Source organism: Scyliorhinus torazame, chromosome 3 (assembly GCF_047496885.1).
Source record: "Scyliorhinus torazame isolate Kashiwa2021f chromosome 3, sScyTor2.1, whole genome shotgun sequence".
Taxonomy (NCBI): Eukaryota; Metazoa; Chordata; class Chondrichthyes; order Carcharhiniformes; family Scyliorhinidae; genus Scyliorhinus; species Scyliorhinus torazame.
This window is the reverse complement of record NC_092709.1, coordinates 143,641,862-143,658,996: the sequence shown is the minus strand read 5'-3', so window position 1 is coordinate 143,658,996 and position 17,135 is coordinate 143,641,862. Positions and strand designations below refer to the sequence as shown.

The 17,135-nt window shown below is 49.0% G+C and overlaps 1 protein-coding gene across 5 annotated transcripts in view; it reads right to left on the bottom strand.

Moving 5' to 3' along the window:
- Positions 1-17,135, bottom strand: part of shroom3 (shroom family member 3) — a 646,833-nt gene that overhangs the window by 51,428 nt on the left and 578,270 nt on the right. For all 5 annotated transcript variants that reach the window (XM_072496330.1, XM_072496332.1, XM_072496331.1 and 2 more), the window contains one exon: positions 14,485-14,616. In XM_072496330.1, coding sequence (XP_072352431.1) covers positions 14,485-14,616 — 132 coding nt within the window. The remainder of the gene's footprint in view (positions 1-14,484; positions 14,617-17,135) is intronic.

Here is a 17,135-nt window from a genome sequence, read left to right as displayed (position 1 = left end):
CTAGGCTATGTGGCAGAATGATTTTAGTGATCTCATATTTCACTAATGGTGAGCGGGTGGGGATCGAACCATCTCCCCCCCACAATACCCTTCTTGATAGAGAATAGAATTTGTAGCTAGTTTCCAGCCTCCACTTTCCAGGACAGGCTGCGATACGAGTTCAAAAACTTAAACGTTTTGATTCAGAGGCAAAAATGGAACTTAGAGCAAACTATAAGTTTTGGTAATTACTCACACTTCCTATAAATGCCAACAAAATTCCTAGGAGAATGTCCCTGATATTTTCGGCATTCTTATGAAAAAACACATTCTTCACTCATATTAAGCAACAACCTAACAGATCTGTTTGTCTTTAAAGATAAGTTAAAAAGAATTGAAGGGTTATGACAAATAAATGTCAGAGATCCCTATAGCTCTTCAGATACGAGGGACCATTGTCGTCAAAGTTGCTACAAAGGTGTAGCATACTGAAAAACTAATACAAGGTCAAATGGACCACCTTCATTGCTGAAAGCATTTGAATATTGAGGTTTGTGTGTCCAGGAACCAGAGATTTCCACCAGTAAATAGCATCTCAACAGTGTAATATATTAAATCAGAATATATGTTTACATGTTGCCATTTACACAGACTGAGTTTTTTGTTCAAAGAATTTTTAAGGTCAGTGATTGGTTTCCTTAATGGCCAGTGGCAAATGGCTCCAATAATCAAAAGACAGCGAGTGATGCTTGTATCTGTTTTTAAACAATGTATATACATGTGTATTTTATCTAACACCTTACGCTGCATGTCTTTCAAATTCTCCCATTATAAATTCCTATGTTTACACTTATAATGGACACTGTCAATGCAAACCAGTCAGTGGGGACACTGTCACTGGCACTCTGTAATTGCAATGTGACAATTTACATCAACAGTTTAAATACAAGTGCATACACCAAAATTTATAATGGAAATATCAATCTATGACTTTAAAGGGAGGATTGAATTGCATGTGTGCCTCCTGCTCAACTATTCCCACCCTCTAGTTTTGCTTTACCTGCGACAGTATTTCATCTTGATTCCTCATGCGCAATGCCACAGGGCATATGCAGCACATCTGCTACCATCCTTGATTCACTTCATTCACCCTCTTCCCTCTCCAAATACTGAGCATTCAATTCAGCTTCCCGTCCCCATTCCATGCATTTCCTATTCCCGATGAATTTGACTTGCAATCCCTCTATCGCCTCGGTGCATACTGTCCTTGTGAGCGCCCTAGTTTTAGAACCCCCCTACATCCATTCAATCCTTTGACTTTTGTGCTCCCCTCTCTCAGTAATGACAGTCTTTTGCTGCTTCAGTCAAACTCTCTGGAATTCACTCCATAAATCTCTTTGCACCTCCAACCAGAACTTTGAAAACCTGCCCATCTTTTTGATCATTCTTTTGGTCATCTGTTCCTTTATTCATTTAAAAAAAAAATTCCCACCTTAGTAAAGCACCACAGGGCATTTCTGTTGCTGTCATTCTTTTTTAAAATAAATTCGGATTTCATTTTTTTTCCAATTAAGGGGCAATTTAGCTTGATCAACCTACCTACGCTGCACATCTTTGGGTTGTGGGGGGTGAGACACGGGGAGAACGTGCAAACTCCACATGTAAGTGACCCGGGGCGGGGATCGAACCAGGTCCTCGGCGCTGTGAGGCAGTAGTGCTAACCACTGTGCCCCCATGCCGCCCCGTGTTGCTGTCATTCTGAACAGATGTTGTTTCTTTCATTACCATATCTGCAATTTCTTCCCCACACTACTTGCAACATAGTAGCAACTTAAATCTGGTATAGATTCAGCAGATGTTGAACATGGTCCCATCCATGCACTTCAGAAAAGGATATAAATGGCAGGGAAAATTACTTTTATTCAACTGTCTTGTTGTTCCTACAAAAACTACAAAGATCTGCATAAATATTCCAATGTTACAAAGTCTCCATACAGTGTGGAATAAAAAAAGCTCACTTAATTTGATTCCACAATGAATGGAGAGGCGGAAAGATTCCAGGCGCAGCACTGTGCAATTAGAAACCTAATGTTACCCAAGATCACTTTTCTGTATAGGATGAATGTGCCCAGGCAACAGGAGACGTCCCTGTGGTTACTCAACGTAATGTCAACTCACAACCACCTTGGCTGTATAACAAAACATTGTACCTTTGGGGTCTGGCACTGGAGCAGGACCCCACCTCAAGGTGAAGCAACTGAAAGTTAAACATACTATCACATTATTTGGTGACAGGTAAATAAGATAACTGCAGGGAATTAATAATTTTAGGAAAGTGCATTAAAATCAGGTTTTGGTTCCACAACACTAACCATTTGCATAGCACCGTTAGCATCTCCCTGCCTTTGCTCCCTATCCTTTGATGCTCTTAATTAATAAAAATAACTCTATCCTCGTGTTGAAAGTTTTAACTGACCCAGACTCCACCGCTCCCAGATTTCTACTGCACTCCTGAATGGAGCAGGTTCTAATTCAATTAAGTTCCCTGATCCTTGATGTTTCTACAAGAGAAGATATTGCAAATAATAACAGTGCTGTTCCATATTAGTGGACTCGCCAACACTAAGGGCATTCAAATGGTCATTGGATAGACATATGGACGATAAGGGAATAGTGTAGATGGGCTTTAGAGTGGTTTCACAGGTCGGCGCAATATCGAGGGCCAAAGGGCCTGTACTGCGCTGTAATGTTCTATAACATGATCAGGCCACGCGTCAATGACTGTAGTGCACGGGCACATATTGGTCGCCCCACTCCCACCCTTTTGAGGCAATGATTTAGGTCACAGTTTCCCAGACTGCAGCTACCCAACACCTTGCTCAAAAGGTTAATGCGGGAGCCTCAGCCATGAGCACGAGCCATTTATTAGCCCACGTGAAACAAAACCCGATTCCGGCTTCTTTGAAAACTCACATGTGTTTCCCAGAAAGGTCACTGGGGAACGATCAGGAGCACCATCCAGGGATGATGATTTTTGTCCTAACTAACCCAGAGGCACTCAGTTCAAACACCATCAAGAAAGATCCGGCTGTCACACTGGTTGTCAGCAGCCAAAGCGGAAAGATAGCCTATACTTCTCAAAACAAGATTTTAATTTTGCTCTAATAAAATATTAAATTGGAAGCCAACAAAGGACATTATGATTTATGAAACCAACTTGCATATACATTTCACAAGAAAAGTAGATTGTTTTCAATCTGCTTACTTGCTCATTGTTTTCATATTCAAATGTTTATTTGCCACTCTGAAAATAAAATAAATCCTAACAGCCTCCCTTTATTTTTTGGTCTTTCACCTCTGTAGAATCCGTATCCAGATAATGTTTGATTGTTCCTATGATTACGTAATTAGTTTGCACCTGTGACTGTCACGAATTAAGCAAACTCACCAGGACAACAGGCGACGTTGTAACACGCAACGCACAATGGAACTTGGCAAGTACAAAAGGGTGCAAATGTTAGTCAAAATATGGAATCGAACAATAATGACAATGTTAAGTATTTAATCTATTAAAAATGTATCAAGGCAAACCAAAGGGAACCTTTAGCAGAAGACTCATTTCAACATAGCGGCAGAGACTTTGGGCGCGATTCTCCAGAACGATTTCTAAGCGTGTTAGTGAGTGGGGAACTGCCGCGAGCTTCCTGGCACTCGGCCCAGTGAGGCCGGCAAAGCCATTCAACATTCATTGGTCCACTTAACGAGCCCTCACGGGCTTCACACTGTAAATGAAGGCTCGCCAGCTGACTCGCTGGGACCGCACTCGCCAGACCCCTGCGAACAAGGTTGAGGAGAACTTAAACAGCACTTGCACAACCAACCACAGGCAGCTCGCAGCCATGGCGCCAAGACAACCTGCCTTAAGGTTTGGAGACACGGACCTGGGGAGGCTCCTAGATGCGGTGGAGGCCAGGAAGGATGTCCTGTTCCCCTGAGGGCCCCGGAGGGTGAGCCACAGCGCAGCCAGTGCCGCCTGGGATGAAGTGGCAGCGGCCGTCAGCTTGGGGAGCATGACCATGAGGACTGGTCAGCACAGGTGAGGTGACACCGCCCCCCAAAAAATCCCCACGCCCGCCCCCAACAAGCGAACAGCTCCTCCAACCCTCCATCTGCCCCCCAATTCACCCTTCACCCCTCTTCCATCACCCCCACCAACCCTCCCGCCCTTCACAACCCCTCCCGCCCTTCACAACTCTCTCCCCCCCCCCCCCCCCCACAAATGTGAACCGCACATGCAGCTAAACGATACCCTCTCTGTGTCTCCCGCAGGAGAATTTCTCCCACAATCGCTGGGACAGGCCTAGACGAGTAGAGGGATGCGGACTCAAGAATCCTCACGACTTTCGAGGAACAGGCCCTGGAGGTTACGGGGATGGCCGAGGACAGAACGGTCACCAATGTGGAGGTCGGAGCAGCCGCAGAGGTGAGGATCCACCGGGCCCCACCTGGAAGAACTATCACACGCGAGTTGTTATTGCCATACAAACTGACCCATCCCTCCCACTGACCATGTGTTCATTCCCCCGCAGGTCCTCCAGCTGACGGAGCCGGCCCATCCTGGGTGGCCCCTCCCCTGCCTCTCATGAGACCGCCTCGGAGGACGATTCCGAGGATGCCACAATCGATGCGTCACAGCTGTCATCCCCACCCTCCACCAGCATAGAGACACTGCACATTCGGGGGACAATGTTAGTGGACAGGTTTCTGGGGCACAATCTGGTGAGCACCACACAGTCACTGATGCACATCAGGTGGAGGCAGGAATGCCCAGGCGAGACAGCAGTTGGAGGGCTGCTGGATCCCAGGTCCAGCTGGGTCCCAGCCAGATGCCGAGTCTCTGGAACAGGGTTACCCGGAGCTGATGGAGATGCTAAGGAGCGGCCCGGACATTCAGAAGGCGATGTCAGTGACACTCCAGCAGGTCCACAGCTGGTTGGAGGACTCCCAGAGGCTACGGGCGCAGGGGATGTCACCAGCAAGGCCAACACTGCGACCACAGCGGAGAGCCTTGCGTACGATGTCGGAAGCATGAGTGAAGGTGTCCAAGGCGTTGCGTAATCTGCGACGGCCATGGCTGAGGGCCTCGGTAGACTGACTCGATGGGGAATGTGACCCAGTACCAGACTGATCTTGATGAAGTGCTGCAAGACATGTCCCGCTCTCAGATGGGAATGGCCGAGGCGCTGCAGTTTGTCCCAGTTGCAGGTGGGCATTGCCGAGTCACTGCAGAGCATGGCCCAGTCACTGAGGAGCATCACTGAGGACGTCGACACCATGATGCAGACATCGAGGGTTTGATTTGATTTATTGTCACATGTACCGAAGTACAGTGAAAAGTATTTTTCTGCGGCCGAGGGAATGTACACAGTACGTACATAGTATACAAAAGAATAATCGACAAAGTGCATTGACAAATGGTACATCGACAAACAGTGATTGGTTACAGTGCGGAACAAGGGGCCAAACAAAGCAAATACACGAGCAAGTGCAGCATAGAGCGTCGTGAATAGTGTTCTTACAGGGAACAGATCAGTCCGAGGGGGAGTCGTTGAGGAGTCTTGTAGCTGTGGGGAAGAAGCTGTTCCTATGTCTATATGTGCGGGTCTTCAGACTTCTGTACTTTCTGCCTGAAGGAAGGGTCTGGAAGAAGGCAATGCATGGGTGGGAGGGGTCTCTGATAATGCTGCCTGCCTTCCTGAGGCAGCGAGAGGTGTATACAGAATCAATGTGAGGGTGGCAAGCTTGTGTGATGCGTTGGGCTGAGTTCGCCACACTCTGCAGTTTGGGTGGGCGATAAACAATGGAGTGAATGGGGGATTTGAGGGCGCGAGGGAAGGAGGATGGGGATAGTGAGGCGGCACCATTGAGATATTGGGATAGTGGTGGACACTTGTATGAGGAACATTAAAATACCCTCACCACAACCAGTATGACGCTCTGGCTCTTTGTTCCGCGATGCGGGCCAACCACCAATCCCATGCCCCATCCCTCACACCTGCCCATCTGCCACGCTCTGTCCATGCACACCCGGCCACAGACTGGGGCCCATCTCCTGCGTGATCGAAGGTTGGCCGCCACGTTGATGGTGCTGCCTCACACAGTAGTTCAAGCACAGTATCCATGTGATTGGGATCCAGGCAATGAGACCCACATGCTATATGGCATGCCCACCCACGGGAATCCACTTGGGATGTGTGAAGTGCGCACTTAACTACGATTGCCAATTCCCTATTAGCAACAACACACAGCCGCACGGCCAGAGGACTGTGTGGCCAGTGGGAGTTATGGGTGGTCGGTGGGGCAGACAGGCAAAGTCTATGGTCCATGGGAACACGTGGTCCAGGAGCTTGCATGGCAGACTCGCACACGTGTCTCCCCCCCCCCCGCAAAACTCCCAGCCCCCTATGGCGGCCCACCACCAACCGGGTCTGCATCCAGTGGTTGCCCCCCACTACCCCCCAGCGCAGGGGCAGCATGCCCAGTGCCCCTGGGCTCACCACCTGTGAGCAAAGATGACTGCTCACCTCCATGGCTCCCCGCAGCAGCCTATCCGCCAGGTTCACGGTTTTCAAAAGGAGTACGAATCAATGCCAGCGTGACCACTTGCTGGGGAGGCCACTGAATCAAGGGAGGCTGTTAGAAGTGGGTTCTCTCCAGTTAATTGCATGAAAATAGGGCTTAAGTGGTGATAATTGGTTTCTCGCCATGCTACAATGAGATCCCGATTTTGCCTACGGGAGTGGACTGGTTGCATCGCAAATGGCTTGGCGCGATTCCCTTTTTCCACCTCTCCCGCTATTCAACGGCCTGGTTTCCCTCGAGCGAGAGCAGAACAAGGCTGGAGAATCGTGCCCCTTATTTTCTGTAAGAAAATCAAACAGAAATGCAACCCGCACAGCAACAACACTTCATCAATGCGAAGTTAACGGTCATCTGTCAAGTCCTCATTTAGGTCCTAGGCACTATTTCTCAACTGTAAGTCCAAGAGAGCAACGTCACCAGTCACTGTGCATGTTTCCAGATTATGCATCACAAGAGGTTTGGTACTATATTGACAAGAAATTTCCCATTTCCATGCCATCACTAAAATATATATATATTTTTTAATATAATTTTTATTAAGGTTTTCATAAAATATCAATAACAAAATGAAAAAGGAACCCAACAGGGTTAAGTACAAAATACAGTCTAGAAAAGCAACCCTCCATACCCCCCTCCCCCCTGTACATAAATAATAAATTAACATTAACACCCCGACTTAACACAACAGGTATATACACCCCCTCAGACCCTTCAGTGTAAGTAACAGAAACAATAATAAAGTAAACCCCCCCCCCCCCACCGAGCTGCTGCTGCCATTGACCAATGTCTACCGTTCTGCCAGGAAGTCTTAAGAACGGTTGCCATCGCCTAAAGAACCCTTGTACCGACCCTCTCAAGGCGAATTTCACCCTCTCCAACTAAATAAACCCTGCCATATCGTTGATCTAGGATTCCACGCTTGGGGGCCTCGCATCCTTCCACTGAAGAAGAATCCTTCGCCGGGTTACCAGGGACGCAAAGGCCAGAATACCGGCCTCTTTCGCCTCCTGCACTCCCGGCTCCTCTGCCACCCCAAATATTGCGAGTCCCCAGTCCGGTTTGACCCTGGATCCTATACCACCCTCGACACCGTCCTCGCTACGCCCTTCCAAAATTCCTCCAGCGCTGGGCACGCCCAGAACATATGGGTGTGTTTGCTGGGCTCCCCGAGCACCTAACATACCTGTCCTCACCCCCAAAAAACCGGCTCATCCTTGTCCCGGTCATGTGTGCCCTGTGCAGCACCTTAAACTGTATGAGGCTGAGCCTCACGCACGATGAGGAAGAGTTCACCCTCCCTTGGGCATCTGCCCACGTCCCTTCCTCAATCTCCTCTCCCAACTCCAACTCCCACTTACCTTTCACCTCCACCACCGAGGCCTCCTCCTCCTCCTGCATTACCTGGTAAGTTTCCGAGATTTTCCCCACTCCCACCCATCCCCCCCGAGAGCACCCTGTCCTGTACTGTGTGAGGCAGCAGCCGCAGGAATTCCACCACCTGCCGCCTGGCAAACACCCTTACCTGTAAGTACCTGAAAGTGTTCCCCGGGGGGGAGCCCGTACTTCTCCTCCAGCTCACCCAGGCTCGCGAACTTCCCGTCCACAAACAGGTCCCCCAACCTTCGTATCCCTGCCCTGTGCCACCCCGAAAACCCTCCATCTGTTCTCCCTGGGACAAACCGGCGGTTCCCCCGTATTGGGGTCCACACCGAGGCCCCAGCTTCCCCCCTATGCCGCCTCCACTGCCCCCAGATTTTGAGGGCAGCCGCCACCACCGGGCTCATGGTATACCTCTTGGAAGGAAGGGCAGCGGTGCCGTTGCCAGCACCCCCAGACTCGTACCCACACAAGACGCCGTCTCCAGCCTCTTCCATGCAGCCCCCTCCCCCTCCATCACACACTTGCGCCAGCCCCACCATCTCTACTCCGCTCCAGGAACACCCTTCTCACCCTCGGAGTCCCTCGCGCCCACACAAACCCCATTATACTCCTGTTGACCCGCCTAAAAAAGGCCTTTGGGATAAACACGGGGAGGCACTGGAACAGGAACAAAAACCTTGGGAGCACCGTCATTTTGACTGACTGCACCCTACCCTCCAAGGACAGCGGCAACGCGTCCCACCTCTTGAACTCTTCCATTTGCTCCACCAGCCTATGCAGGGCCCCCCAGCTCCTGGCCACCTGGACCCCCAAATACCTGAAGCTCCGCGCTTTTTAGTGGGAGCTCGCCAATCCCCCTCTCCTGGTCCCCTGGGTGAACTATGAACAGTTCGCTCTTCCCCATGTTGAGTTGGTACCCCGAGAAATCACCAAATTCCCCAAGGATCATCATTACCTCAGGCATTCGCCCCACTGGGTCCGCCACAAATAGCAGCAAGTCGTCCGCATAGAGCGACACCCTATGCTCCTCCCCACCCCGCACCAACCCCCTCCAGTTCCTCGACTCCCTCAGTGCCATAGCCAGGGGTTCAATCGCCAATGCGAAGAGCAGGGGGGACAGGGGACACCCCTGCCTCGTCCCTCGGTGCAACTGAAAGTACTCGGACCTCCTCCTGTTTGTGGCCACACTTGCCATTGGGACCTCATACAACAGCCTAACCCACCTGACAAACCCCTCCCCAAACCCGAACCTCTTCAGCACCTCCCACAGGTACCCCCAACTCTACCCTATCGAAGGCTTCCTCAGCGTCCATCGCCACAACTATCTCCGCCTCCCCCTCCCTCGCCGGCATCATGATAACATTCAAAAGCCTCAGCATATTCGCGTTCAACTGCCTCCCCTTCACGAACCCCGTCTGGTCTTCGTGGATGATCTGCGGCACACAATCCTCAATCCTCGTGGCTAAGACCTTCGCCAGCACCTTGGCATCTACATTTAGCAACGAAATCGGTCTGTAAGACCCACACTGCAGGGGATCATTGTCCTGCTTCAGGATCAAGGAGATCAGTGCCCGGGACTCATTGAAGGTCCTAACTAGCAACAGGTCCAACAGCTCCATATATTTTTATAGAATTTGACCGGGAAACCGTCCGGCCCCGGTGCCTCCCTGCCTGCATGCTTCCGATCCCTTTGATCAGCTCCTCCAGCCCAATCGGGGCCCCCAATCCCACCACCAGTCCCTCCTCCACCTTTGGAAACCTCAATTGGTCCAGGAAGCGGCCCATCCCGTCGTCCTCCAGTGGGGGCTCGGATCGGTACAATTCCTCATAAAAGTCCCTGAAGACCCCATTGATGCCAACCCCACACCGCACTACACTCCCTCCCCTGTCCTTAACTCCCCCGATCTCCCTAGCTGCGTCCCGCTTCCGAAGCTGATGCGCCAGCATCCGGCTTGCCTTTTCCCCATACTCGTAAATCGCCCCCTGGGCCTTCCTCCACTGCACCTCCGCCTTCCTGGTGGTCACCAGGTCGAATTCGGCCTGGAGGCTGCGCCTCTTCCTCAACAATCCCTCCTCGGGCACCTCTGCATACCTCCTGTCTACCCTCATCATCTCCCCCACCAGCCTCTCCCTCTCCCTCCGCTCCCTCCTCTCCTTGTGGGCCCTAATGGAGATCAGCTCTCCCCTAACCACCGCCTTCAGCACCTCCCATACCATCCCCACTCGGGAATAAGCCTTATGGACATGTGAGAAGAATGAAAATTCCCTAGCCCCCGGCCTTGCAAATCTTCAAGGGTCTACCCCTCCCATCTGGTCCATAAACCCCCTTAGCACTCTAGCCGCCGCCGGCTTCATACCCGTCCTATACCTGGAGCGATCCAGTGCCGGATCCAGCACCGTGTTAAAGTTTCCCCCCATTATCAGGCCCCCCACTTCCAAGTCTGGGATCCGACCCAACATGCGCCGCATAAAACCCGCATCGTCCCAATTCGGGGCATACACATTGATCAGTACCACCCTCTCTCCCTGTAGCTTACCACTTACTATTACGTACCTACCGGCATTATCTGCCACAATACTCAACGCCTCGAATGACACCTTCTTTCCTACCACGATCGCCACCCCTCGATTTTTGGCATCCAGCCCCGAATGAAACACCTGACCTACCCACCCTTTCCTCAATCTTACCTGGTCTGCCACCTTTAGGTGTGTCTCCTGGAGCATAACCACATCCGCCTTCAGCCCCTTCAGGTGCGCGAACACGCGGGCCCGCTTGACCGGCCCATTCAGTCCCCTTACATTCCAGGTTATCAGCCGGATCAGGGGGCTACCCGCCCCCCTCCCCCGCCGACTAGCCATAACCCCTCCTCGGCCAGCCACGTGTCCGCACCCCACGCGGCAGACTCCCGTCTCGACCCCCCCCCCCCCACTCGCTCCAGCTCCCCCTTGACCATAGCAGCAGCAACTCGGTTCCCCCCCCGTCAGCTAGGACCCATCCTAGCTGTTTTACTCCCCCCATTGCAGTTCCGTAAGTCAGCTGACACCTGCTGACCCCGGCCACTCCAGCCTCTCCTTCGACTCCTCCCATTGTGTGACGCACCCTCCTCTTCTGTTCCCCATCCGCACGCTCTCCCCCTCCTCCTTCCATCCTAAGCGCGGGAAACAACACTCGCTTCCCTGCCCCGGCCCCGCCCCCCTCCAGTCTCCAGCGCGGGAAAAAGCCCGCGCTTTCCACTTACCCGGCCCCGCCACCTCTGACGCAGCTCCTTTTACAGGCCCAGTTCCCTCACCCCCGACTCGGGCCTCCCCCTCCCCACGGGGCCCCAGCTCACCGCCGGCCATCCACCCCTGTTCCATTTGCTTACCCCCCTCCAAGAGCCCCCCCGACCAACCCAACCAAAACAGTGCCCAACCTGCCCTAACCACCCTCACTGACCAGAAAGAGAAAAACAAAACAAAAAAAAAACAAGAGCAAAGGACCCCTCCCTCAAAAAGCTACACATCAACCGCAATCCCCAAACGCCCAGCCCGACCCTCAATCTGTGTCCAACTTCTCGGCCTGAACAAAGGCCCACGCCTCCTCCGGAGACTCAAAATAATGGTGCCGGTCCTTGTAGGTGACCCACAGTCGAGCCGGCTGCAACATGCCAAACTTTACCCCCTTCCTGTGCAGCACCGACTTCGCTCGATTGTACCCGGCCCTCCTCTTCGCCACCTCCGCACTCCAGTCCTGATATATCCGAACCTCCGCGTTCTCCCACCTGCTGCTCCTCTCCTTCTTGGCCCACCTGAGCACACACTCCCGATCAGCGAACCGATGAAACCGCACCAGCACCGCATGCAGAGGCTCGTTAGCCTTGGGCCTCCTCGCCAGTACTCTATGGGCCCCTTCCAGCTCCAGGGGCCCCTGGAAGGACTCCGCTCCCATCAGCGAGTTCAACATGATGACCACATAGGCCCCCACGTCTGGCCCCTCCAGCCCCTTCGGGAGGCCCAGAATCCGCAGTCTCCCGCCTCGACCGATTCTCCATCTCCTCGAACCGCTCCTGCCATTTCTTGTGGAGTGCCTCGTGCGCCTCCACCTTTACCGCCAGGCCTAAGATCTCGTCCTCGTTGTCGGAGATCTTTTGTCGGGCCTCACGGATTGCCACCCCCTGGGCCGTCTGTGTCTCCAGCAGCTTATCAATAGAAGCCTTCATCGGCTCAAGCAGGTCCGCTTTAACCTCTCTGAAGCAGCGCTGGATACCCTCCTGTTGCTCCTGCGCCCACTGCATCCACGCTGCCTGGTCTCCGCCCGCCGCCATTTTGTTCTTCTTCCCTCGCACCTTCTTCGGGTCCACCACCACCTTTTTAGTCGCCCCGCTCCTCGTAAAAGCCATATACTATCGGGGAATTGTTGTAATCTCCTTCCCACACCGGGAAACGTCGAAAAAATACCGTTGGGGGCCCTGAAAAGAGCCCAAAAGTCCGTTTTTGCGGGAGCTGCCGAATGTGCGACTTAGCTCCGCATAGCCGCAACCGAAAGTCTCCTAAAATATATTTTAATCTATTCTAAATATAAAGTATGCAATAACATAACTCGAATTGATCTCATTTGTAAAGATTAAGAATATTTCAGACATTTAAAATACAACATTTGTCTGCAACATACCAATTTAACAAAAATTTATATAGATTTGCCACATATACATCTTGCAAGAACCCAAAATTCAGATAATAATCTTTATTGTTACAAGTAGGCTTACATTTACACTGCAATGAAGTTACAGTAAAAAGCCCCTTGTCGCCACACTCCGGCGCCTGTTCGGGTACACAGAGGGAGAATTCAGAAGATCCAATTCACCTGACAGCACGTCTTTCGGGACTTGTGGGAGAAAACCGGAGCACCCAGAGGAAACCCACGCAGACACGGGGAGAATGTGCAGACTCTACACAGACAGTTACCTAAACTGGGAATCAAACCTGGGACCCTGGAGCTGTGAAGCAACAGTGCTACTCACTGTGCTAGCTTGCTGCCCGTCCCCCCCCATTTCAAAGAACTGAATCGCTACAATGCAGAAGGAGGCCATTTGGCCCATCGAATCTGCACTAATCCTCTGAAAGAGCACCCCATCCAGACCCCATTCCCCTGCCTATTCCTGCAACTCAACCTGCACATCTCTGGGCACCAAGGGGCAATTTATCATGACCAATCCACCTACATTTTTGGATTGTGGGAGGAAACCCATGCAGACACAAGGAGAATGTGCAAATGCCACACAGTCACCCAAGGCCGGAATTGGACCCAGGTCCCTGGTGCTGTGAGGCAGCAGTGCTAACCACTGTGCCGCCGTGCTGCCCTTTTGTTTAAAATAAACGGTGTTAATTTTCTATTATAATCTACTGCAATAGATTAATCCTCAATGTTAATGTCAAAAAATCTTATGGGAAGGAGGAAATGAGGACAGGTGGTGTGAAAAATCTGAGGGAGGCATCCGATTGAAATACAAAATGGTTCCTTCAGAAATTTAGGTAAAGGAGTTCACATCGTTTGTAAATTTCTTCTAAAAACTCTACCTGCGAGAAAGAAATTAGACATACATAAACAAATTAGATACATCAGTACAGCTAGATTTAGCAAATCAGTGTAACCGTACAAATTTGACTGCAAAGATCGAACTGCAAGGGTCCGTCCCCATGCCCAAAGTACCTGCTCGTCTGGCTGAGCTGCCCAACTGACTTTTTAAAAATAAATTTAAAGTACCCAACTTTTTCCCCCCCAATTAAGGGGGCAATTTAGCCAGTCCATCTACCCTGCACATCTTTGGGTTGGGGGGGGGGTGAGACCCACGCAGATACGGGAAGAATCTGCAAACTCCACTCGGACGATGACCCGGGGCCGGGGTCGAACCCGGATCCTCGGCGCCGTGAGGCAGCAGTGCTAATCACTGCACCACCGTGTCGTCCAAACTGACTTAACCCTCATGATGTGAAGCCAAGGCAGCATATATACCAATTAAAGTACATGTACCAAATTTATGGGAAAGGAGTTTTATATCTTTTGGATGATTATTAACATAGTTATTTTTATTATCCAGCCCAAGAATAAGCATATCTGGAGTGGGGAGAAGATGAAAGTGATGCATCTAAATGAAAAACATGCGGCTGTAGGATTCTCTTTGATGCCAGCATTGGGGGCATGGCAATAACTGTAATATATATCTTTATACAGATTTCACCGTGAGTATCTTCGGATTCTCTAAATCATCAATTTGAAAACATTAACGAAGATGAACAGTGAACTTGTGCAAATGGTTGAAGGAATAGCTGTAACTCATCAAAAGTCTGCTGTTAAATCTGCCACTATATCATTGCACCTGAATCAGGATTAAATCCGCTCCGGAGATCATTCTTGTTTCATTCAAATGGTTTCAAAATTCAGAGGAAATAGCAGATTCTTTTGTTGCCATAACAATAAACGCAATAAACTAGACCCCTACTAACCTAGAGTGGTAGGTTTGGTGCCAAGGAGTGCTGATCGTGCCCTGAGATATTTGCATCATGCTTGAATCTGGTTGGTTTTCCACTAACTTTGTAGAATGCCAGGAGTGAGGTCGGGCTGTGGGTTCAGTCCGCCTGTGGACAAGAGGCAAAACAAAATATAGTTTTAGGAACAAAACAAGTAACAGTAATAAACAAAGAGCAAGTCCGATCAACATAGTTTTACTTGTTTGTTCTGTCCAGTGGGTAATTTCCAGTATCACTCACTCTGTATCTCTTGACATACAAAAAAGAGAGCTTTTCTCATTTTTCTGTATTTTTTTACTCTTCCACGAAATAAATATTGTTTTCAGTGCAGAAAGCCATGTAAAACAAGCTGTAGAGAAATATGAGGGGAAAAAAAAGAGATTGTACAATTCTGCAATCATCACTCAGATCGCCGGGGGAATTAATATTTTATGATAGACCCTGTCACTTCCTCGTAGCTTCCTTTAAGCTAAGTTAGAGTTCGAAGCCCACCTCCAGTGTGTGTTTTTAAAAATAAAGTCTGTTTGCTCCCATAAAAAGGGATGCTTCATTTTATGCTCTTTTCCACTTCCAGTCATGCTCTACTCTCACGCCAAAAACACTGTTTTGCTGGTTTGCGTCTTTTAGGGAAGTGCGCATGTGCAGTTCCTTTCTCAAGATGGCTGCCAATCAAAAAGAGCTGTTGCATCGAGTGAGATCCTGCCTCTGCCTCGTGGTAAGTTTTGGCAGCGTTTTTACCGATTTTGTTTTCTAGACACTGATTCTGTGTTTGGAAAGACTCAAAGTATTGATTTTGTTTTTGTTCATAAGCAAGGCATTTTTGTACAGCAGTTTCTAGAGTTAGATGCTTATTTTGTGATAGTTCTTCCCTCAGATTTTTATCCAGAAATTAATTGATTCATTATCACAGTGTCTCTGAAATCAGCATAATCACAGCCTTGTGGTATTAACTTGTGATTTGTAATAAAATCAGTGATGGGCCCTCTGTTTCTCTGGCATTTATGACAATTTTTAAATCTTTCCAGCATCTCACCAGACGGACTCTTACAGTGTTCATCAAATGTTTTGAATATTACTTCTATTTTGGTGTCGTCTTCACCTTCTAAGTAATTAAAGCAATTATAGATTTCTCTAGCTTCATGCCCTCCTATTGAGAGTAGCAGTGCTTTTTTTGTTGCGTTAGAGACCGTGCTTAAACCATTAGCTGCGATAAATATTTGGAATATCTGTTCAAATCTTTTCCAGTCATAACTTAAATTACCGCTTGTTTCCAACTGCCCTAGAGGTCCAATGACTCCCATAGTTAGTCGTCGAGGATCCATTTGCTGTCAAGTCCTCCACAGTCGAATGTCCAGTCTTCTCTTTTTATCTAACCTAATCTAACTAGTTCTGTTAAAGCCACACGACTAGTACCATGTTTTGTTACCTGTGTGGTAGGTAACACGTGCTACTCAATCCTTGGTTAGTGATGATGTATTCTGAATCCCCATGAAGAAGATTTGAACTCTTCCAGTCATAACAAAAGATTTATTGAGTAACTACAACAATATTTACATGATTTATTTACTTTAACTTTGATACTAGTGATAAGGTTAACAAGATCTAACTATGGTAACTATATGTAACTCCACTGGCCATCTAAACTAGTCTGCTGTTGCTATGATCATGGTGCACCCAAGAGAGCCCCAATGTGGCTGCCTTTTATACCCCTGTTGGTCCGGCCCTCTAGTGATCATGTGGTGCTACTGATGACACATTAATCTCTTGTGTACATGCACACATAGAGATCACTACACCACCCAACCTTTTTTGGACACGAAGTGCAATTTAGCATGGCCAATCCACCTACCCTGTGCATCTTTGGACCGTGGGAGGAAACCAGAGCACCCAGAGGTAACCCACGCAGACACAGTGAGAACGTGCAGACTTCGCACAGACAGTGACAATTGCTGGAAAGATTCCAATTAATATCAACTGTTCCTACATCACATACTTGCATGTTTTTTTCTGAAACAAGAATGTTGATTGTGGTGAATATAACTTGTTTGATGCAAGTAAAACCCAAAGGATTGAAAACATTCTCAGGATGGTCCCTTGCTTCATCAATCACATTAAAACATGCCGTGGGACTTCAAAAGGGTACGTATGGTTAGTAAACTAGTGCAATTAAGGCCACACCAGCAGCCAGGTTGCTTTCCCAACAGATTATTTTTGGAAGGAGAACAGCACTTTGGATCAAACCAATGATAAAAAATGAAAAAGCTAATATACAAATAATATCAAAGTAAAGTAAATCATCATTTACAGCTTTCGCTTGAGAGTTACTTTAAAAAAATTGGCAATGACAGCTTTTGATTCGTCCTTCAAATGTATTATATTAAAAGTGGAAAAAAAGTATGTTTGAACTTTGAGGTTCAGTGGCTAGATTCAGCAAAGTATTCTGAAGCAATAACTTTAATTTATTGCTTGATAATTCAGATAGGCAATTGTGATAAAGTGGAAATCCTTTTGATCTACTGCAAAATGAACTTTTAGGTAAGATGAAAGCCAGGAGCACTAAGTTAAAGCTATGGACTGCTTTATTTAAAAGCTGGAATTAGTTTCCTTTTCCCTCCCCAATTTTCTTT